Source organism: Ursus maritimus, unplaced genomic scaffold (assembly GCF_017311325.1).
Source record: "Ursus maritimus isolate PB19 unplaced genomic scaffold, ASM1731132v1 scaffold_10, whole genome shotgun sequence".
NCBI classification, from domain to species: Eukaryota; Metazoa; Chordata; class Mammalia; order Carnivora; family Ursidae; genus Ursus; species Ursus maritimus.
In genome coordinates this window covers 12259237-12284124 of record NW_024423344.1, presented here as the reverse complement: position 1 = coordinate 12284124, position 24888 = coordinate 12259237, and the positions used below count along the sequence as shown (strand labels likewise).

General features: G+C 40.3%; 1 protein-coding gene across 1 annotated transcript in view; it reads right to left on the bottom strand.

Moving 5' to 3' along the window:
* Positions 1-24888, bottom strand: part of FRY (FRY microtubule binding protein) — a 252030-nt gene that overhangs the window by 49867 nt on the left and 177275 nt on the right. Inside the window, exons 37-46 of the mRNA XM_008692211.2 lie at positions 20698-20848; positions 20079-20182; positions 18940-19125; positions 13989-14187; positions 12171-12292; positions 8072-8259; positions 6918-7012; positions 5086-5693; positions 4083-4180; positions 3528-3698 (exon numbers count right to left, since the gene is read on the bottom strand). Of these exons, the coding sequence (XP_008690433.2) occupies positions 3528-3698; positions 4083-4180; positions 5086-5693; positions 6918-7012; positions 8072-8259; positions 12171-12292; positions 13989-14187; positions 18940-19125; positions 20079-20182; positions 20698-20848 (1922 nt within the window). The remainder of the gene's footprint in view (positions 1-3527; positions 3699-4082; positions 4181-5085; positions 5694-6917; positions 7013-8071; positions 8260-12170; positions 12293-13988; positions 14188-18939; positions 19126-20078; positions 20183-20697; positions 20849-24888) is intronic.

The following is a 24888-nucleotide window of genomic DNA, read 5'->3' as shown; positions in this document are numbered from 1 at the left end:
GTGACACCAGCCTGCTCACACAGGAGCACCGACGCCTCCCCACACCTTTACGATCGCACATTTCCTTAGGAAGGAAAGGAGAATCCTAGCCACTAAAGAAATGAAGATACCATTCAAGGCAGTGTAAGGAGTTCTGAATATACAGGTACCCCATCTACAACAGAATACAAGAAACCTCAAAAGGAAAGCATCAAATACCACTAATTATTGAAAATTACAAAGTAACACAAAAGACACAAGTTATTAGTTATCCAACTGGCAGAGTCTCCCAAGTGATAACAGTCAGTATGGGTGAGGATATGGGGTGGGTATTCTCACGCATCAGTGGAAATGTACCTTGGATAATTTGGCAATTGGCCTCAAGAGTACTAAAGACAGTGCATACCTTTTGAAATAGTAATTATACTTCTAGGAACTTTTCTAAACCTACAGGCACTAAGATTCATATATGACATTTCACTAAGGCATTACTGATAATGGTAAGAAACCCACAAAAAACTAAACAAGAAAGCTCTGTTAGCAATATAAATGTTGAACACTAGGGAAATGGATACAAACTTATGGTAAATTGTATGATGAAATATGTAATCAAGAGAATGACCTTTTTAAAAAGATTTTATTTATTTGAGAGAGAGAAAGAGAGAGAATGAGCAGGGGGGAGGGGCGGAGGGAGAGGAGAAGCAGACTCCCCGCTGAGTAGGGAGACGGACTTGATCCCAGGACTCTGGGATCATGACCTGAGCTGAAGGCAGACGCTTAACCGACTGAGCCACCCAGGCGCCCGAGAACGACATTTTTAAAGATAGTAAAGGCTATCAGATAATATTAAGTGAAAGAGGAAGGATATACAATTTCTGTGTAATAGATGATGCCAAAATCGATGGGTGGGTGTCACAGAAAAATAACAGTGGAAAGAAATCTAACAAAATGCTACCAGTGTTTCTCTCTAGATACCATAATGATTTTGGATGATTTTTCTTATCACCCCCTCCTGGGCTTTTCCTCCCACTTTTCTGTACCTACCAAACTTTCTTTTAGGGACATATACTATGATATCAACAATATTTTCAAAAAAGAAAGCAAAATAATGAGAAAATTTATGTGACAGACATCATGGTAAAAGGTTACTATTCAAAACAAAGAATTATAGAAATGACTCAAATAAATGTTGAAATTCCACATCAAAAGTGGCCAAAAGAAATAACTGAGCAGTTAACACATGAGGAAACGAATAACTATGTAAATCTATTGTGTGGAAAAATGAACATTTTTCCTAGAAAGGAAATACAGAAAGAGAATAATTTTAAAGTGCCAATAAATACATAAAACTGAAAAAAGGAATAAAGGGGATAATAAAATATAGTGAGGATATGGGAAAACACGTTTATACACTGTTGGCAGTGCTGTAAATAGGGGAAATCTCTGTGAAGACCCATTAGAACCCCACAGTTGTCGAACATGACACCATGTGAATGATGTCAATACATGGAAATACAAGCAGAGAGTTAATGTTGTGTGAACACAGCGGGCTCACGGGCAATACTGACCAGAGCTATGTGCCTGGCCAACACCTGAGAGAACACACGAGTACCTGAAATAGGAGTTAATATATACTACGCGTGGTGGGAAGTTTATAATTTTCAGTGACAGTTTGTGACAAAGGCTTAATAGAACAAATGAGGTAATCCACCCTTACTTATTTATTTTGATTGTAATAAGATGTATCTAACATAAATTTACCACTCTGACCACTGTTAAGTGTACAATTCAGTGGCATGAAGTGCATTCACACTGTCGTGTAACCATCGTCAGTATTTATTTCTAGAATTTGTTCATCATCCCAAACGAAAACTCCGTTAAATGTAAACCGCAAGTCTCCATGACCCCCTCTCCCCAGCCCCTGGTGACCACTATTCTACTTTCTCTCTCTACAGATTTGCCTATTCTTTTTTTTTTTTTTTAAGATTTTATTTATTTATTCGACAGGATAGAGACAGCCAGCGAGAGAGGGAACACAAGCAGGGGGAGTGGGAGAGGAAGAAGCAGGCTCCCAGCAGAGGAGCCTGATGTGGGGCTCGATCCCAGAACGCCGGGATCACGCCCTGAGCCGAAGGCAGATGCTTAACGACTGAGCCACCCAGGCGCCCCAGATTTGCCTATTCTATGAGCCTTACAGAAGTGGAATCCTGTTATATTTGTCCTTTTGCGTCTGGCTTCGTCCAATCAGCATGATGTTTTCAAGGTTCATCGATGTTGTGGCACGTGTCGATGCTTTATTCCTTTTTAAGTTTGAGTAGTATGTATGTGTGTATACGCCACATCCCGTTTCTATCTTGGAAACTCTAGGTCTAGTGATCCTCCTTGCTAACCTGCACTTCACTGTGTGTTAAGACAGGCGTCCTCTGCCTTCGTAAGCAGGGCCTGGGCGTTGGTTATTCCAGTATTTCTTATGAGCCGAGCTCTGCGTGTGCTTCCTTCGTAATTCCCGCAGGTGCAGGTGTGACCGAGGTGATTATCCAAAGCAAGGGGGTGGCATATAAGAGAGGATCGTTCACGTGCCAGGGATGGCACGGGGAGAGAACCTTTGGCTGTTGACAATCTGAATGCAGCTCACCTACTGCCGACCCACACTGCAAATGAGAATCCTGCAGGTCAACTAGCGGAGTTGATGGTGGGGCAGGGACCCTCTTCCAGGTACAAGCGCTCAGTCTTGTGGGGCCTTTCAGAGAACGACTGATTCTCTAACCTATCTGCCCCCTGTACTGGTGACAAAGTGAAAGAAAAGTTAGAATGTACTGTCCTCGTCACTTCTGGAAAGGCCCTAGCAAGAGGTATGCGTGCACGTGCCTCAAGCAAAACAACGGTGAATACGCTGAACCAACGTGGCCGTTCGCGGCCATTTCCCTGAGTTCATGACCTTGTGCGTTAAGCTGGTGAGTGACCACAGGTGCTACCAGAATACACTTCCTCACTTGTCTGATATGCTGCGTATTGGACCAGTGGACACAGGGGCTTGGAACCAGTGTGCTAGCAACACATTTGTATGAGGACGAAAATCCCATTCCAGTTTAAAAAAACAAACTTAAAGATGAAAGTAAAAAGCTTATTTCAGAATCGATGCTTTGCTAATTAGTTTAGAGCAAACAACTGTTAAACATGTCAAGTCACTCAGTAACTCCTTAAATAAGATTTGAACACCTGGAGTAATTAGGATACAACTTCCCCATTTCTGGGAGGTACTGGTAGGTATTAGCGTAGTAAAAAGAAGGAATTTAAGCTTTTGAGGCAGGTAGACCCCAGTTCAAAGGCTGGCTCTGCCACCTTAAACATACGGCAGGTTATTTAACCTGGTTGGGCCTCAGATTCTTTGTTAGGATTGTTGTGAGGATTTAGAATGACTCCACACAGCATCCATGGTAATATATAATAGGCACCCAATAAATGAAGTTAAGAGATGATTATCCATTCCATATAAATACTTCACCCATGAAAACTATAACAGGCCTACCCGTAACTGAAGAGCTTACCTCTGCCAGGTAGGTCACCATATTCAAGGTAATGTCAGCATATGCTTCATGAAGGTATCGGCAGACCACGTTGACCCATGTGGCACAGTCCCTCGTGTAGCTGTGTGTTTTATAAAGGGTCATGACATGTGCAAGATTGGAAAGCTTGGGGTTCTTCTCTTCCAAACACACCTTTTAAGAGAAGAAACTCGATTAGGGATAAAATAGCTTGATGAACAGGAAGATGTGTCAGAAATTTTGCTGTAAGACAATGTTTGCAATTTTGCTCTGGAATCTGGAAAACACACCGGTACTTTTTTTTTTTGGCAAGCTGCAGAAGTGCTTATCTTAGTAATTAGCTAATATGATTTTCACAGATCCTTTCCACCTGTCTGCTTAATAATGAAGCCACAAGACAACGTGCATCGGCTACTCGGGACGTAAATTACTAGCCATATCGGTTATGATGTTCAGGTTTTGTGAAACTCAGTTTCCTTTCGGGGTAATTTCTGTTTAGCATTGGACCTTCCTGAAGGCCCGTATGGATCCACCTGAGTGTGGAGCCAGAAATCATACCTGAGCAATCCTTTCGGCTATATCCTTGCAGAACTGATTGGGATTTTCAAAATGCTGGATCAGCTGAGGCAGGAGACACAACACGTTCAGTGGAAACCCTGGATCAGAGAAGATGCGGTGGAGAGAGCTGAATATGGTGCATTTGAACTATTAACCGTGGGAAGGAATAGCGCAGATTTTATTCCGAGGTGACGCAAAAACAGTCTTTTGAACCAGCTTTACTGTGATCTAACACAAAATCCAGGAAAAGAAATGTACAACCGCAATGACACCAGTTACAGAGGAGGAACTGAAGTAGATCTGTAATTCTGAGATATGGTGACTGTCTTGCTATGGGCTGTGAATCAGGATGGCTGGCAGAGATTTTAAAAAGCAGATTAAAATGAACTGAAGCACTAGTTTGAAACTTTTATCAAAACCCATATTTTAAGAAAAGCTTGTAAGAGAGGACACAGGCCAACCAATTTAAGTCTTAAGTAATGTAATCAAAAAGACTCTTTAAAATGATAAGTAATGGCTTAGTACCACTGTATTAAGCTCTACCTTCATGAAAAGAAGTCTGGGCCACATGCCATGGTATTAAAAATATGGCTGGTGATTTGGCTTAATTCAAAACAATAGGGAACCAAGCGAATTTTCAAGAGGTGGGAAAAAGCTAAGAAAACAAAAAAGATTTAGGAGTTAAGAAAAAAGAGAAAAAAAGTTTGTCTGTACAAGAACAATGGAATAAACGGACAGTACCCGCAATTTGATCTGGAAAGCACAAAGAAATAATTAATATATTACTTCTCCCCCTTTTATGCGATTGCCTTAAACATGTCTTTCACAATTTAAATAATTTTAAGATTTACATTATGTATAATTTTGAAAGAAATGACAAACTAGTCTCAAAGAATCATTTCTAAACAGAATTGTTGAAAGTACTAAGCCCATTATCTTATTACACTAAACATAAACACAACCACCACCAGAACAGCAAGAGAATGAGTGACGCTGGCCTTACCAATGGCTTGGGATGAATCTACCATGGATACTTTGGATACTGGTGTGAGCAAACTGAAAAGCTGCAGGGTCAGGTCGGTGGTGGTGAGGGAGGTGAATCCTTTCAGCAGCAGCTGCTGCAACCCTGAGAAGTCTGACCACTTGAGCTGCGCCTGGAGTTTTTCAAGTTTTTCTCGGTTCTCAGCTTTATCAAGCGGCATGTGAGCCAGTAGTCTATTCAACAGCCTTAAAGCCATTAGGTATTCAAACTCAAAATCAGATTCCATCAAGGCCACTGTGACCCAAAAGATGGTGGCCAACAAGTTGGTTGGATGGTTTATGTGTGACGGATCTGAGAGGCTGTCCTTCAAGGAAGATGAGCTTCTGGTTTTTGAGGAGAGGCCTTGTTGGGTACAAGCCTGAATTCTGTCTAGTGTGGCGCTCCTGGGTGGGTCAGAGGATCGGTCGACAACACCAAATTTCTTGGGCACAGAAAAGCTTCTTTGATGCCGGCTCCGTTCTGCGGTTGCCGTGTTGCCACTGGCTGCCCCAGGGTTCACATTTAGTTGTCCTGTGCTCTTTCTGCTTGCTGTTAGTTTAGTGTTAGAGCTTAAATCTGGTGATGAAGAGCTGGGTATAAAAATAAAAAAGTTCAAAAGAAAGCCAACATGCGTCAGTGAAGAGCCAGTAGTTTTAAGATCCACTGACAAACACTAAGATAGGGAAATTGTTTTTTGGAAATACTGCCTATTTTTTTTTCCCATACCCTTAAACTTACAGGAATAAATTTCCTATTCCTAAACTTAAAGCTATGAAAAACAAAACAATGAACCCTCACCAACAAAACAACAACAAAACCTAATACTGCCTTGCACTTATTGAAAAGCTGAAGAAGAGCAGTTGGTGGTAGGTTTACTGATCTTTCATTTATTTTTTTTGTTTGTTTGACTTTGGACAGAAGTAATTTAGAAATAAGGTATACCTGAGGGGCACAAAGTTTAATATTCTATTAACTGACTAATAAGAACAAAAATGGAAATATTATCTAGAAAGAAAAAAGATAGTAATGCATCGAAGGAAATTTTTTACGCTTATAAAAAATCTATGAGAAATGGTCTCTAAGCCTATTTCAGGCTGAAAAGATAAAACTCTTTATCAGCATTCTTGCTAAATTCTTACTGAGATAAATCTGTAGGTTTATATAGCAAATGTGTACGGTATTAGGAATCATACTAAAATCACCTATCCATAAAAAATGCTCAACTTAAAAAGACTCAGTGTGATTTATGATAACATTGCTGACTCAATTTCAAGCAAAATGAGCTCAATTATACAAACGGAATAGAGAATTGTGAATGATTTGAAATGGGTAATTAAACATTGGCAGGAGCAAAAGGAACAAAAATAAAAAAGAAAGATCCTGCGATAGGAATTTATTCAAGTAAAATCAACATGAATACCAGCTGTTTTTATAGTGATGGTTCAGATGAGTTTTGTATATATTCATTCAAAAAATAACATTTAGTTTTGGTTTCTGTTTTTAATGTAATAAATAGGATAATTATTCAATAAAATTTGAAAAAGTACTCAAAGACATAACACAGAAAATGAAAAAGCATTAATATTTGTATTATGTTGAAATAACATTTCTCCTCTCTCTTCCTGATGTTTAAAAAGACTTATATGATGTGTACATATTGTGTGCCAGAACTTTCTCTCTCTTTTTTTTAAACTAAAGAAAAAGTCATATCTCAAAAACTAGATGTGTTCTTTGGACTTTGCCCAAAGTCCAGGCATCTCTCAAATATTCAGTCCAGCATATTTGATTTCAAAAGTCATGAAGCTGCTTCTCACCGAGATAATACCGTTAAGAGATCGGTGTTCTTCAAGCAGTCCGACAGGTTATCCACAGCAGCTTCCAATGTAAGGAGAGCTTCCATGACGTAACCCTGCCAGACATGCAAAGATAACATTTTGGTACTGCTTAAAACTCCTGTTCACTTCCTGAAGATAAATTTAATTAACGCAAACTGTATTCAGTCTGATGTTAATATCATTGAGGGCTAGACAGTCATTGTTATTGCAACTTACCAAGTCTAAAAACAAATTTTAAGGGCCACACAGGAAATTCAGATGGCTTAGCAGTTAGCAGATAGTCACAGAGATTTATTTCCCTAGTTCTGAGGTCCTGAACAGCTCAATCTCATTTGAAATCCAACAGGGAGAGGGCAAGACTAAAGGTGGCGGGCATGGCCCCTTGCTGAGGGGGATGGTGGGCATTTGAAATACAGAGTGGCAATGTCTCAGCCAGAGATGAGGAACCGAAGTATGAAAAGGGCTCTGCCTCAGTGGCATTTTGAAGAGCACATCCCATGGCCAGAAAAAGAGGCTAGAGTTCACAGGTGTGAGGGTCTCCTGGGATGGAGTAACTATTCTGATAGAAAAGAAGGGAAAGAAGGGCTTGGCTCAAGCTACAGAGCTTGTAATGCCCTGGATTTCAACCAGCTGCCCAGTCCTTGGGCTCTACCTAAAGGGTCTTCTTGTGGTATCTACTCCTTCCATTACTTCTTCAGCTCTTCTCAGTGTACTGAAGGCTCGCTATACAGAAAGGGGTAGTGCTTTGCATAGATACAATGGAGATCCCGTCTCTGGGTGGCGAGACCGCACAGCTGCCTCCTACGTTCGGGGCAAAAAGACAGAAACAATACAAATAATTCCCCGATTCCCTGTCAAATAAAACCAACAACAAAAACCACCAAGAAGAAGTCCCCAAGGGATTTTCAGGGGTTGGCTCAATAAAACAATATCCACTGGATTTCTGGAACAATGCTCCTTGAAGTGCTTTTTGTAACTACAAAAGTTAACCTCTCAAAATTTTTAAAAATAAATTGTATATGCCCAAATGGTTAGAATAATTGGCGAGAGAAAGAAGGCTCAAAGAAAGCTGTTCAGGCCTCATCTTTGACATGAGAGAAGGAGACTGAGTTCAGTGTTCTTTCCTTCCATACCTGAATCTCATCTCCATGTTCTCCGATCACCTCCACTAGTCTGGAGAGAAGGTCAGACAAGGCGTGCGCTGACAGAGGTTGCTTGAGTGCCCGGAATATCTGGAAGGACCGACCGGCATAATGCCTCGAGGAGCTTGCAAGGGCTGTCTGCAATGCAACTTCACTCAAGTGTTGCTCCAGATGGAAACCTAGGCACCAAGAAGCCAGAGGTGGGTCAAGTGATATTCCGCAAACCCTGGGGCATATGTTATTCAAAGGTGTACATTAGGCTACCTGCATAGAGCTGCCTCCTGGTGGTCCCTGTTTAGGAATTAACCATTTTAAAATTTAAAAAAGCCAATTTGGATAGATCTTAAAGAGGCAAAGTGCAGTAGAAAGAGTCAGAAGCTTTGGAGCAAGATGGTTCTGGTTTTGAACAAGGGATTTTGGGACTCTGGGAAAGAAATGTATTCTCTATGAACCTGTTTTCTTATTTTTAACTGGAGAATAATAGTATCCATCTCCTAGAATTGTTGTGGAAATCCAACAATTCAAAAAATGCTTAGTACACTGTCTGACACATAATACTGACTCACAAAGGTATTCTTGTTTATTGCCCTATTTTTCTACACCGTTCTTCTGAACTACTTTTTCCGTGGAATACTTTCACTCCTGTTTTCATAAAAGAATTTGTCGGGAACAAGTTTTCAGAGTCCTTGTGTATGTAGAGGAAAGCTGTTGGTGGATCTAGTCCACTCTCAACACAACCAAAGCCTATACGAAAGTCTTCGCTCTTCGGAACAGTCTATAAATGTGCAGATACTGAAATGTAGATGGTGCCAAGAAGGCAGCCATCCTTTAAACTCTTGCCCGAATACTGGTTCTTCCAACAGCATGAAGGTCATCTTTGTCATCAGAAAACCACTTGATCAGATGGAAATGAGAATGTAGGGTAAAGCGCATGACTGAATTCTGGGCCGCTATCCGTACTCTCTGCTGTGTCTCCCTGCAGGAGGAAACCTGACTACAAAGTCAGAGGACATGATGAAAACAGTGAGTTTGGCTGTCTCTGTGATCTAGAGGGCTCTGTGGTACATTGGATTGTCACATAAAAGTGAATCAGGAAGGGTAATTTAATGTCATTGTTCTTAGCTGCTGCCGGGCTGTCTGACCCTAGGGACCTGTAGGCTGTGTAAGAAAACGTTCCTGCAGAGCAGACCAAGCGTCCTGGAAAATGGAGTTAGGCATGAATACTCAGGGTAGTAAATATAGGATTAAACCCATACGGGCAGTTCACAATTTAAGAATGGATCATATTTCAACACAGAATCTGTTACCTTTTTTTGTTTTATTTTCCTACTTAATTTTATTATGTGTGGAGTTAGGTCCTCTGTCGATGAACAAAAATGTATTTACATCACAATGGACCTGAAAGCTAGAATGACACTAGTAGGACTGCAGAACCCCAGCGCAACTATGACAACGTCCTTAAAGAAAGGCAATTTAATGTGTCACACAGCAACGCTGCATTGCCCAGCCTTTCCGGCAGCTGGGTGTGATCCCGTGCCTGAGTTCCGGCCAGTGGAATGCGGAAAGAAACAGTGGCTGCCACGTTCGAGTCTGGCGTGGTGTAAATTCCTCCTGAGTAATCCTCTATTCATGCTCTTCCTCCACCTGCTGGAAGGTTGAGGAGAGGCCTCTGAGCAATGGGGTGACAGAGCCCACAGGATGGAGGGTCTCTGAAGCGCCGTGTGGAAGGCCGTCGGACAAACATCTACACTGACCTGTTACATGATCCAGAAGTCACCTTCTACTGCGTTAAGCCTCCGAACTTTGGGGGCTGTATGTTACAGCAGCTATGCTACCCTGACTAATACAAGCATTTCCAGGAACACATTGTGTCATGCTACAGTGGAAACGGGCAGAAAGCAGGGCTGTACAGGGAAACCGTAGTGAGTAAGAGTATCTGGGGTGAGATGTGGACAGACTCAGACCCTAGATACCCTCTGGGAAACCAGTAAAGGGATTCGTGTGTTTTCTCATTTTTATTATCTTCATACCATCTAAGGTTTTCGACAAATTAATGGCTCACACACAAATAATAAATTTCTTCCTTTGGGTTATGTTCAATTATTAAATGACTTTGAAGTGGGGGAAATACCGAGATAAGAGGTCTCAATATTTCAAAAATATTCCAAAGGAGACGTTCAAAACCAGAAATGTCAACCCTATTCCTGAAATGAGTTTCTCATGTGAGTTCATGAGTATTTTATGTTTTTTCAAAAGCACCTTCTGATAATGAGAAGAGATGTGGCTAATCTGGAATGTTTTGAACTATGAGGTGTGCTAATTATCAGAGTAGCTGGGAAAGCCAGTGAGCCATCTTTCGTGTGGCCAGCCTGGTGTGGGGGGAAAGGTAGGGACAGTTGTTGCATCATGCTGGGGAGCCAAATTTAAATTTCACACACAAACCAGGTCAGGTTGAATCTGAACGGTATATAGCTAAGGGCTTCAACATCATGATGCTGTTATAATCTAAATAAGAATCACACTGTGTTCAGAATATTGAATGATCATTAGCACAGGAATTATTAGCAAACACTTTCAAAATGAAAAACATTTTATCACAAAATTCTTTTTCTAACCAGTTTTCAAGGATGACAATTTTTTTCACAGTTGAGTCTGAATACAGTCAGTAAGATTTACTACTACTCATGCCCTTCTTTGTTTTTTTTTGTAAATTTTTAAAATTTGAGTATAGTTGACACACAATGTCACCCTAGTTTCAGGCATACGGCATAGTGATTCAGCTTCTCTCTATGTTATGCTGTGCTCACCGTAAGTATAGCTCCCATCAGTCACCATACAGCACCGTTACAATAGCATCGACTCCGTTCCCTATGCTGTGCCTTTTATCCCTGTGACTTATTCCTTCCATAACTGGGAAGCCTGTATCTCCTGCTCCCCTTCACCCATTTTGCCCATATCCCTACTCCCTTTGCTCTGGCAACCATCTGTTTGTTCTCTTTATTTATAGGTCCGATTCTGCTTTTGTTTGTTTATTCAAGTTATTTTTTAGATTCCACATATGAGTGAAATCATATTGGATTTTTTTTCTCAGTTTGACTTACTTCACTTAGCATAATACCCTCTGGGTACACACATGTGGTCACGATGGCAAAAACAAAACAAAACAAAAACTCATCCTTTTTAACGGCTACGTTATTATACATTCTACTCTACAGTCCATTATAAATAACACGTTTATTATGTATACGTATAATATGTATATGTAATGGAATATATATGGACTGAATATACATCTACCTCTACGTCTGTATACACACACCTCTTCCTCATCCATTCATCTAGGGACGGACACTTGCGTTACTTCCATATATTGGCTATTGCAAATAATGCTGCAATAAACATAGGAGGGCATGTATCTTTTCAAATTAGTGTTTGCACTTTCTTTGGATAAATGCCCAGTAGCACAATTATTGAATCATTTGATGTTTCTATTTTTAATATTTTGAGGAAATCCCATATCTTTCATAGCGGCTACACCGATTTACATTCCCACCATCAGTGCACGAGGGCTCCTTTTCCTCCACATCCTTGCCAACACTTGTTATTTCTTGTTTTTTTGATTCTAGCCATTCTGATAGATGTAAGGTGGTATCTCATTGTAGTTTTGATTTGTGTTTCCCTGATGATGAGTGATGTTGAGCATCTTTTCATGTGTGTTGTGTCATGGCCTTCTCTAAATAAAATTAATATTACAGGGCATAGTTTAATTCTAGTGAGGTAAATGAAACAAAAAGAATAGTGACCTTTGGGAATTATTTGATAGAGCATAATACAAATATACATGACATTAACAATCATTCAGTTAGGCACATCTGAAATAAGTCTCAAAGCTCCCCAACAAATATTCTTCTGCTATCAGTGCTGAAGGCAGAACTATATATGTGTGTGTGTGTGTGTGTGTGTGTGTACACACACACACATATGCTATATGCAGAACTATACGTATATGAAGTGTGTGGTTGTAATGGGAAGGATATGCTCCATTACAGAAAATGTTAGAAATGGCATTTGGGGAAACAGGATAAAGTACCTGATTTGGAGTCTTTAAATACGGATACAACATGACGTAGAAAGTTAGTGAGCTGTTCAGCACTCTTTGAATTTTGATTTTTGGGTGTGATGTCTTCATGGCACCAAAGTGGACCAAATGCCCTTAAACAAAACATACAAAATGTTAAAAATATAACCATTTAAATATAATCATTTTGCATTTTTAAAAGCATGTGTGCAATTGCAACTCCAAGGGCACAATATGATTTTTAAATTTTACTGATTAATGTGAGGTTAGTTTCAGTCTGATAAAGCTTAAGAGCATACTCAAAACAGATCTAGTTAATTTACGGAGGTATATTTTTTTTCTTATGTTTTACTCACAAAATAAAAACCTCACAAAATTTACTCACGAAATTAAAACCTCTCAATTCATCAGAACAGTGTTTATACATAATAGGTGCTACATGTTTGTCAAATAAAGTGATATAAAATGTTAATTAAAATACAGGTTTAGGCACAGACTCTATTTGTATATTTTATTTTATTTATTTATTTTTTTAAGGATTTTATTTATTTATTTGACAGAGATAGAGACAGCCAGCGAGAGAGGGAACACAAGCAGGGGGAGTGGGAGAGGAAGAAGCAGGCTCACAGCAGAGGAGCCTGATGTGGGGCTCGATCCCATAACGCCGGGATCACGCCCTGAGCCGAAGGCAGATGCTTAACCGCTGTGCCACCCAGGCGCCCCTCTATTTGTATATTTTAGATTTGCAGAGAGAACGCTTTTATCAGGATCATATCATTAGGCTGCCAGATACAGTAGAAACAAGTTGAAGATACAGCCCCTGATATCTACTTGGTTTTCAACAGGAAGAACAGGATGGAGCCAGATGTGAGAATTTCAGAGAACACTCTTCCCAACACGTGGTACTGACAGTGTTGAGTGGCGAGCATACTTTCATTCTCCACAAACATTCAGGTCTCAGATACCCTAGTTGTAGGCACCATCAGCCCCCTTCTGAAGCTTCCCATTCATTAAATCCTATATTGAGCTGAGAGCTGCAAAAAACACTCTGAAATTAATTGAGGAAAGAAAATGCTTTTCTCCTTTTTTGCATTAATCGATGCATTTGTGGAAGAAAGAAAAATCGTGGGTATCAGAGAACATCTATACGGACTAGACTTCCGGAATTTAATGCATTGAGAAAGGAAAGCAGCCCCTCCCCCCAGTACAGTCACAGGTAAGTGGTTTTCTTAATACAAATACTGGACCTCAGGATGCTAGAAATTCTTGAAGCCTTGCAAGCCAAATTGTTCGGTAGGAGACCCAGAAGACCTGAGAAAACGTGACTGCTTGCGGCTTTTCTTGATTTTGATCATCACTGTACTTCCTTCCCTATCATGCTTCCTGTTGTTTCTGACTTCCATTTATAAATGACTCTGGATTAGATGAGCAGACAATGGTCCCCTCTGCAGCTGCTCCTGGGTCAACCGTGGCTAATATATTTGGTTTCCAGAGCGACGAGCTTTGCCAAGTCTCAGAACTCCCAGATCCTGGCAGCTCTGATAGAGGATTAAAGTCGTCTGCACCGCGGGGCGCTCCCGTGTCCTGCCTCCATCTGCTGCATTGTCTTTGTACGTGAGACCTCCTGCCCATCAACTGTGCCATCAGTGGGATCTGAGACGACTTCTGCCAGGATCTACCTGGGGCACAGACTCCAGCAGATGCAATTTAGAAAAGAAGGCTTTGCTAAAGCCGTGGGCTCGCTTTTCCATCTGCGTGGTTTTAAACAGATGACATTTCCCCCAAAAGACCAACCTAAAGACAGACCCCTGTCTCCCGACCCCTCACTACCTGGTCGTCAGAAACTCGATGAGCTTGTTTGCCTTCTCATCTGCTTCAGCAGTTGTGTCTGCATCCTCCACCTCCTGGGTCATCTGCGGGAGGTTCCCGCTGCTGCCCCCCAGACTGATGCTGGAGGACGTGGAACTGGAGCTCAGCCCCGAGTCTGGCACTGGGGATGACTGGTCCTCTCTCAGGAAGTCAAAGCCACCTGGTGGGACAAGAAGAGCAAGGTGGAATGTGCTCGGCAGGGGGCTTCATGTGGTTAGGAGGTGAGCAAAAAGGAGTGCATAGTTATTTAAATGTTTTGGAGAAAACATTTGATTGTGACCGTGGTTACGATGAAATGAGACTGGTATTCTTTCCTTGCTTCTGGAATAGTTGAACTGCCGTGCAAACCAGAGTGTCTTTGGTAATAGGAGTGTGATCTGCTGTTTTCTACTCTGGTGTGTAAATGGATGCTTTCTGCAAAAGAAGTGGTGTGTGTGTGTGTGTGTGTGAGCGTGCGTGCACATGTACACGCACATATGTTCACACGCACACACATGTGCACACAGTTCCACTATACTTCTGGACCCAACTGTGCCGTTCATAAATTATTCCTGGGTATTAGACTACTTAAATCAGTGAAACGACACCATTTTTGAGAATACCAACACCTTGTAATTGATAAGTTATACATAATGTTTTGAGTAAATGAACTTACAACTGTGAATATTATGTGCATATTCATATGTTTTAATAAACTATATCTCATGGCAGTCCAAGAAATGTGGTAGAAACAAATACTATGTTTTTTCCCCACCTCATATTTGGTTATCATTCTACATCTCTGGATGTTGGTTTGAAAATGTACCAATATTACCTTGATCCCCAAACCAGGCAAAGACCCCATCAAAAAGGAGAATTACAGACCGATTTCCCTAATGAATATGGACGCCAAAATCCTCAACAAGATCCTGGCTAATAGAATCCAACAGTACATTAAAAAGATTATCCATCATGACCAAGTGGGATTCATCCCTGGGATGCAAGGGTGGTTCAACATTAGTAAATCTATCAGTGTCTTAGATTTTATCCAGAAAGAAAAATTCAAAAATCATATGATTCTCTCAATAGATGCAGAAAAAGCATTTGACAAAATACAGCATCCTTTCCTGATTAAAACCCTTCAGAGTGTAGGGATAGAGGGTAAATTCCTCAATCTCATAAAAACCATCTATGAAAAGCCTACAGCAAATATCATTCTCAATGGGGAAAAGCTGGAAGCCTTTCCCTTAAGATCAGGAACACGACAAGGATGCCCACTCTCGCCACTATTATTCAACATAGTACTAGAAGTCCTTGCCACAGCAATCAGACGACAAAAAGGGATAAAAGGTATTCAAATCAGCAAAGAAGTCAAACTGTCTCTCTTTGCAGATGACATGATACTCTATATGGAAAACCCAAAAGAATCCACTCCCAAACTAATAGAAGTTATAAAGCAATTCAGTAATGTGGCGGGATACAAAATCAATGCTCAGAAATCAGTTGCATTTCTATACATGAATAATGAGACTGAAGAAAGAGAAATTAGGGAATCCATCCCATTTACAATAGTACCAAAAACCATACATTACCTTGGAATTAACTTAACCAGAGATGTAAAGGATCTATATTCTAGAAACTATAAATCACTCTTGAGAGACATTGAGGAAGACACAAAGAGATGGAAAAATATTCCATGCTCATGGATTGGAAGAATTAACATAGTTAAAATGTCCATGCTACCCAGAGCAATCTACACTTTCAATGCTATCCCGATCAAAATACCAATGACGTTTTTCAAAGAACTGGAAAAAATAGTCCTTAAATTTGTATGGAACCAGAAAAGGCCCCGAATCGCCAAGGAACTATTGAAAAGGAAAAACAAAGCTGGGGGCATCACAATGCCGGATTTCGAGCTGTACTACAAAGCTGTGATCACAAAGACAGCATGGTACTGGCACAAAAACAGACACATAGACCAATGGAACAGAATAGAGAACCCAGAAATGGACCCTCAGCTCTTTAGGCAACTAATATTTGATAAAGCAGGAAAAAACATCCGGTGGGAAAAAGACAGTCTCTTCAATAAATGGTGCTGGGAAAATTGGACAGCTACATGCAAAAGAATGAAACTTGACCACTCTCTCACACCATACACAAAAATAAACTCCAAATGGATGAAAGACCTCGATGTGAGACAGGAATCCATCAAAATTCTAGAGGAGAACATAGGCAGCAACCTCTACGACATCGGCCAAAGCAACCTTTTTCATGACACATCCCCAAAGGCAAGAGAAACAAAAGATAAAATGAATTTATGGGACTTCATCAAGATTAAAAGTTTCTGCACAGCCAAGGAAACAGTCAGAAAAACTAAGAGGCAGCCCACGGAATGGGAGAATATATTTGCAAATGACACTACAGATAAAGGACTGGTATCCAAGATCTACAAAGAACTTCTCAAACTCAATACACGAGAAACAAATAAACAAATCAAAAAATGGGCAGAAGATATGAACAGACACTTTTCCAATGAAGACATACAAATGGCTAACAGACACATGAAAAAATGTTCAAAATCATTAGCCATCAAGGAAATTCAAATCAAAACCACACTGAGATACCACCTTACGCCAGTTAGAATGGCAAAAATTGACAAGGCAAGAAACAACAATTGTTGGAGAGGATGTGGAGAAAGGGGATCCCTCCTACATTGTTGGTGGGAATGCAAGTTGGTACAGCCACTCTGGAAAACAGTGTGGAGGTCCCTTAAAAAGTTAAAAATTGAGCTACCCTATGATCCAGCCATTGCACTACTGGGTATTTACCCCAAAGATACAGACGTAGTGAAGAGAAGGGCCATATGCACCCCAATGTTCATAGCAGCATTGTCCACAATAGCTAAATTGTGGAAGGAGCCGAGATGCCCTTCAACAGATGACTGGATTAAGAAGTTGTGGTCCATATATACAATGGAATATTACTCAGCTATCAGAAAGAACGAGTTCTCAACATTTGCTGCAACATGGACGGCACTGGAGGAGATAATGCTAAGTGAAATAAGTCAAGCAGAGAAAGACAATTATCATATGGTTTCACTCATTTATGGAACATAAGAAGTAGGAAGATCGGTAGGAGAAGAAAGGGATAAAGAAAGGGGGGGTAATCAGAAGGGGGAATGAACCATGAGAGACTATGGACTATGAGAAACAAACTGAGGGCTTCAGAGGGGAGGGGGGTGGGGGAATGGGATAAACTGGTGATGGGTATTAAGGAGGGCACGTATTGCATGGTGCACTGGGTGTTATACGCAACTAATGAATCATTGAACTTTACATCAGAAACCAGGGATGTACTGTACGGTGACTAACACAATATAATAAAAAAACATTAAAAAAAAAAAGAAAATGTATATAGGCAACCATCCCTTTTCTCCTACTTAATAATCATAAAAAGTCCATAGTTCTGGTATATATGACATATAACCTGCAATAGGAGTGAGGAGCTGTGGGCCTGAATATTATCTCTGCCATTTTTTGTGCAATCTCAGGGCATTTATATAACTTCTACCTTAGTTTCCTATTATAATAAGATTAAGACAGTAATTTCTATCACACAAAGCAATCATAGTTGAAACTGGATGTTCATAAGTACGAATAAACATTTATGAAGAGGAGACCTTTTCCAAGCCCTTTGTATACCCTTTTCATGTCCGCCACAGAGTCAATCATTTCAGCTATCTAAAATGATTGATTTTAGAGAATTGTAGTTGTCTTCACTATGGTAGTATTGTGTTTGGTTCTGTAAATCCCCACTTTGTGCCACATCAGCGGTATAGTGAATACAAAACTGAGGCACTCAGGGCTGCACAACTTAATGGACATTACAACATTCTCAGTCTAAACCATGCACTTAATGGAATACACCCTTATCCTGGGGAGTCAGGACCGCCAGAAGTCCTCAGATTCTTTTAATTAAACATCTACAGTAAAGAGAGTTTTGTGTCTCTGAGCGGCTATGGACGGGTTATTTTCAATAAAGTGTAGCTTGGTTTAAAATAAAGGGCTTAAACTGAGATCAGTTGTCCTGATGTCTCAGACTTAGTGACTTCACGTTTGTTTTCTAAAGAAATACCTTAACGTCTGTCAAAGGACAAGACAGCACTGAGTACAAGTGATGAGTAAGAGGCTCTTCCTTTTCAAGATTACGAATAAAGTACACGGTGACATGTGGAGTGTCACACCATACCCAGTGCCAATGTAATGTACAAAACAGGAATGTTAGTTCATTCTCATTTTGAGATATTTTAAATGTTCTGATTCTAAATGAAAACCACTGGGTCAAACCCTTTTGGGAAAGTTTTCATGAATAGCTGGACACAGCAGAGTAATTTGACTCAAACATGACTCAGCTAATGCTTTCTGTTCTCATTTCTAAGAAGAACATTTTGGTCTCAAAACAGCAATGGTTCTTAGTAGACTGCCACTCATGGTGCCTTCCAGAAAAATCAGTCACTTTAATAAAGTGAAAATTCCCTCAGGGGAACTAGAAGTTACACAAGTGATACATCGGGCACCTTGGCAATGACCTGCTCTCATGGCGATGGAGAAGGTCACTGTTTTGTGCTTTCTCATCCTTCAGTGTTTGAGACTGAAGCTCTTGGCCAAAGTGCATCTTAATTTTCAATGGTATCAGTAGGAGCATATTTCATGAGAGCAGCAAGCATAATAAGGAAAAAGACATCTGAAAATACTCAATAATGAAGAAGGATTTTGAGAACCAAGTTAACCATCAGGTGGAATGGTGCTGCTACTTGCTCGCTTGGAAAGTTGGGGTGATCACATTAGGGAAGTTAATTTGGGCTCCACCGACACCATAAGTTATCTTTGCATTTGTGATTCTGTCTCAGGCTCTCTGGCGCTCCTTTCATTACCTGTGTAGAGATACTCTGGTTGATAAGCTGGCTGAACTGTGAGAGTCTTAGCTTCGCCCATCTCTCGCGTCTGCAGGAGCACAGAAGCAATGGCATGAAAATTGCTGTTGCAAGAGAGGGCAATCAAGAGGTGAAGAAGCAATTTTTTGCTGTGTTCAAAGACTTCAGGCCGGTAATGGTCCAAACCTGGAACAAAACAGTGGAATTTCTTAGTATAAACAACTTTTAAGCTCGTTTAGATTCCAAGGGTAGTAAAGATTCCAAGTCACTCGGGAGGAACATGTTAAAAGAATGTTCGGTTTTCTTTGTTATTGTTTGTATTACCAACATAAAGAAGTTGGGCTTAGGAAAAATAAAATGCTCTATTCCTCAAATCAAATGTTCTCATAAAAATGCTGATAGATGGACTTTTCTTGACCTCTCCGTAGCATTTGACATGGTTAGCATTCCTCCTTCCTGGGATGTTCTCTTCCCTGGATCTCCCTGTTAACTGAAGGATTCTAACTTTGTTCATCTCTCTCTAACTAAACTTCTGAGTCTCCCTGCCTTGTTCCTTTTCCCTTTTTTGCTCTACAATTTGGCTATTTTATTTTTATTTTTTAAAGATTTTTTATTTATTTGAGAGCGAGAGAGAGGAAGAATAAAGAGGGAGAGCGAGAAGGAGAAGCAGACTCCCTGCTGAGCAGAGAGCCTGACGCGGGACTCGATCCAAGGACCCTGGGATCATGACCTGAGCCGAAGGCAGTTGCTTACCCCACTGAGCCACCCAGTTCCCCCAATTTGGCTATTTTAAAATCTCAGTGCTTGTGCTGTATGTTTTTTCTCTCTATGCGCTGACAGTGTCTCATGGCTTTGAATTTATCACATCTAGCCAAAGACCCTCAAAGAGGCCCCACTTGTTTTGGGTATCTTTATAGTATAGCATTAGCGAGGTACCACTCTATACTGCAGTAATAGGGTGACTCTAAACAATGACTGATCAACTGAAGTTGTAGAGCAGATGTCACATAGAAGCAATGAAAAATGGAAGAGACGAAATTTTCAGAAATGAGGAACGCAATGTAAAAGAAAGGCTCTCTGGATTACATCTATAGGTTTTTGACCCTATTGGCTAGAATTCCTCTTAGATCCAGTCTTACCTAAGAAGACAGCATGAAGTAATAATGGTAGATGAAGAGCCCAATCTTCTCTCACACTGTGATCCACCACCATCTCAGTCATAAAAATAACAGCAATATTGCACCTAATCAATGACATGATGAAATTAATGTAACTTCTGAAGAGGATGGAAATACATTGATAGATCATTAAGTCACAGTTAAATACAACTCATAAGACCTGCTGAAGAATTATGTAAGACCCTTATTCCAGGGAAATGGAGTTTCATTTCTGACATAGCACAGAACTCCACAAAGACAAGAAATGTTGATCACATAATGGGGTGACTTACTAGTCACTCGATAATAACAGCTGAGGGAGGAAGAGTTACTCACAACCTAGAAATCATCACAGAATGCATATCCGTATCCAGATTGCATCAAGGAAAAATTCTGAGTTACAAGGCAGCTTTGCTTATTGGTTAATATTCAACCAAACTCTACAGATACACTGAGAGCCGCGATTCAAGTCGTGCATAGTCCCTCTGATTTCAAAGCTCATTTCATTTGATGGGACCTGGAATGGTTTCCCTCTCCTCAGAGGAGGAAAGTCCAGCCAAAGCTAAGCAGTCATTTCCCTCTACCCACACACGCTACTTACCTGTGGAGAGGCCCCCGGGGAGTGATGGTCTCTGGGAGGTAGTCAACCAGGGGGGCCCAGCATCCTCCAGTACAAGGCATGGGGAGGGGCTGTGGCTGTTTGGTCTCCGTAATAGTCAACAGCCAGCCCGTGTAGGGAGAAATTGGGTCATCTATAGGGTGAGAAAGACAAGCATGTGTTATTTTTAGGGAGAGTTGATTTTTGTTTTCCCAACTTGGTGTTTGTAGAAAGAATCTTACAAATTTAGGCTAGTAAAAATAACTTTCTATCCATCTCATTCGGTGAGTATGAATTACAGGATCAATGGGTTAGAATTACTTGATTAGATTTTTTAGTCCCTTTATTTTTTGATAATCTAATATACAATTATGCACTATAGAGCAATGGAAAACACAGACACACAAAAAGAAAACATGAAATCATGCAAATTCTCATCTCTGTGAGAACTTGGTCTTTCTCCAGTCTTCCCCATTGCAGTAAAATGCAACTCCATATTTCCATTTTGTTTAGAGCTATCCCTGATTTCCCTTTCACATCTCACATCCAACTCATAATCATGATAATAATGATGAGGATAAAAGTAATAATAAAAATAATAACATTAGGAGCTAACACAGGGAATACTTCCTTTATACTAGGCACAGTTCTATGCATTGCACCTTTTTTTTTTTTTTAAGATTCATTTATTTATTTGAGGGGGGAAGGGGCAGAGGGACAAGCCCGATGTGGGGCTAGATCTCATGACCCTGAGATCATGACCCGAACCAAAATCAAGTCAGATGCTCAACCAACTGAGCCATCCAGGCATCCCTGCATTGGATATATTAACAGTGCAAAAATAAGTACCTCTTACCCCTACTTTACAGAGGGGAAACAGAGGTTAGGTATCTTGCCATCATCTTCAGTGAGCTCTACCTTCAAAACGTATCCAGAATAAGACCACTTTTCACCATCTCCATCACTGCCAGTGTAAGCCACCACACTCTCTCACATGGAGACCGCAATGGCCTCCCTACTTCCGTTCTTGCCCCTTCACAGTCTGTTTTCCACAGAGCAGCCAGAACAATCCTTTTAAAACAGAAGTTCATTCACGTCTCTTTCTTTGCTTGACACTCTCCAGTGGTTCCCCTTTCCACCCAAAATGAAGTCCAAATTCTACATCACGGCCTTTAAGGCCTTGCGAGGTCTTCCTATTACTGTCTTGGCTCCTACTACCATCCTCCTTGCTCTCACACGACCCCAGTCATTCTGGCTTTCTTGCTGTTCTGTGATCATGTGAGACACCACCCAGCTTCACGGCCTTTACGTCTGGCATTCCCTTTGGCTGTACTGCTTTTCCCTGGAGAGCCGGTGGCTCCCTTACCTCACACGGGTCTCTGCCCAAGTATCAATATACCACAGAGGATTTCTGGGACCACTCTCTTTAAAACCCCACCCCCAATCACTTTCTATCCTCTCACTCTGCTTTCATTTTCCTTCCTGGCACAGATCACCCATTCTTAGGCACTGAGTACCTCTTCTGACTCTCATGTCAGCTCCGCAACAGCAGAGACTTTATTTTGTTCATTGTTGTTTCCCTAGTACCTCGAACAGTATCTGACATGTAGTAGGGAATCAACAAATAGTTTTTGAATGAATGACCTTCCTCAACAATATCTTTAAAGTAAACACAGCAACAAGTTTCAAAACAACCTCACCTTACACCTAAAGAAGCTGGAAAAAGAACAAACCCCAATCCAGCAGAAGGAAGGAAATAATAAAATTAGAGTAGAAATAAATGATACAGAAATGAAAAAAACAATAGAACACATCAGTGAAACCAGAAGCTGATTCTTTGAAAAGATCAACCAAGCTGATAAACCTCTAGCCAGACGCAGCATGGAGCTCTTTCTTAGAATGCTCTCAGTAGAGGTCAGTGGCCTTCAGAGACAGGCAGTTCCACTGGGGGCCACATGATCTGAGCCAGGTACATGGCTTCAGACAAGCTGGCTCAATCCTGGGATAGGTTGTAGTATATTAAGGAGAAGGGTGTATTAGATCATCTTTAGGTGGTTTCTACCATATGTAGTTTTTCTTGGCTGCACTCTAGAAAGGCAGTGAGAGTTAACAGATTCAAGGCTGCTGGTCCCGTGTAGAACACTGGCCTTAGAGCCAGTGAAGGGGGTGTCTTGCCATTGTGAAGACTGAGGCTTGCAGCAAGGGCAGGCATGAGGACACAGCCCACTTCTGGGATGTCAGGAAAGGGAGTTTTCCAGGGGCAAAGTCAGGATTTGCTGCAGAAAGCGACTGTTAGGTCTTAGTAACACACCAAAAACCGAGCAACTGGAGCCCTATAAATTCTATGCCATCAAGCTTGGCCACAACAGTTTTAGCCCAGAAAAAAATGTAAAGCATGTGTGACAGTTCCTCATCTCAGACCTCCCACTAAATTTCTTACAGAATGGCACATATTGCATGGAGCACTGGGTGTTATATGCAAATAATGAATCATGGAACACTACATCAAAAACTACTGTATGGTGACTAACATAACATAATAAAAAATTATTATTAAAAAAAAAGAATGTTTCACTTTCAGCAAATTAATGTTTTGAGTAACTATCTAGGGCAAGCTAATTGCAAAATGTACTTCTAAGTAATCAGCTACTCTATAATAAAATTTAAAAGGAGAGCAGAAATGGGAAGAATATCAAAGAATTAAGAAAAAAAGAACTATTGAGATTTCTATAAGGAAAGGATATACTTTGTTTCAATGATGTTCTCAGATACACATCTGATCAGCAAAAATATGCTGGATTTTTAGTGACTGGATTAGGAATAAATTGGCCTGAAACTAGTTTTCTACAGTTAGGTCTAAACCACTAGGACTCAGCTGTTATCCAGCTCAACTAGTTGTATCCATATTATAGGGTTAAACACAGTAGCATATGGCCTTGGAGAATAATCCAGATATTTTAAGTAATTCTAAAAAAGCTTACATCATATTGGTGGAAAGATTTTTATAGATCTGGGTCTAAATCTGTTTTTTGTCCATTTTACTCAATTTTTTTTTAATAATAGAAAATACTTTCAAGAGGCTGCACACAGTTCTTCCATCTGGGTAAACCCAGATTATGAAGCCCTGGGGCACTAGGTCTCTCCTGATTCCTTCTTACTCTTTCTATCTCTAATGATCCTCCCAGGAATTCAGGGAGAAAGTAATTACCCTTCATATACAGCAGATGTGTGGCCAGACGGTTTTGGAATTAAGCCTACCAATCTTTGCTTTTCTTATGGCATTGGCCATTTCCCTCATTGTGTAGCTAGAACCAAAAATACATCAGGGAGGACCCAGTTACCAAAGTTCTAAGGGGATGCGTGCCCTATTAGACGTGCCGCTTCCCCCAGACAGCCAGAGTGAAGTTCTATTACTTAAACACCTGGAAAATGATCTTAGTATGTATTTTCTGGGTTTTTCCGTGATGAGAATATGGTTTGAGTAACTTGATTTCATTTTCTCTTATAATGAATAATTTAAAATAAAAGCTCCCAGTCCCCAGATGACACACTACGAACTGGAACTTCTCTGGTCAATAACTGCGATCACGTGAAGGATATTATTGACACAAAACTCAACTAATTCAAATTCTGTATGAAAATTTTCCCGTTAAAATGCTGTTTATTTTATGCTGGTACAACAAGTTTATAAAACAACATTTCTAGGTGAAATAGATGCCATGATGATAACATTAGACTTCTTTTTATGCCTTTCACAACTATTCACCGTGTTTTTTTTTTCCTCTTCACGAATACTTCTATTACTTTTTCTTTTTGTCCCTAAAGCCAGTGATGTGAGTTTATATAATGACATAATTATCTTGTTTTATTATAATTATCCTCTGAAATTCACTATGTATTTTCAAAATGACTGAAATTACTTGATTATAGCATTTCTATCAAATTCTATGTTCTGGACCCAGAGCAAAAGGATAACACTTTAAAGGAAATCAACTGGCAAAGACAGCAATATTCCTGATATAAAATCCACAGTCATAGAGAATTATGTTTTGTTATGCTTGTCACATTCTGGGGCGGGGGGCAGGATTTGACTGCTTTACCTTTTCATGATGCAACTTTTTTTTTATTCTCAAATTCTGAGTTACTAACTATTGCATAGCAACCAGACTTTTTTTGAACCAACAACTCTCCATT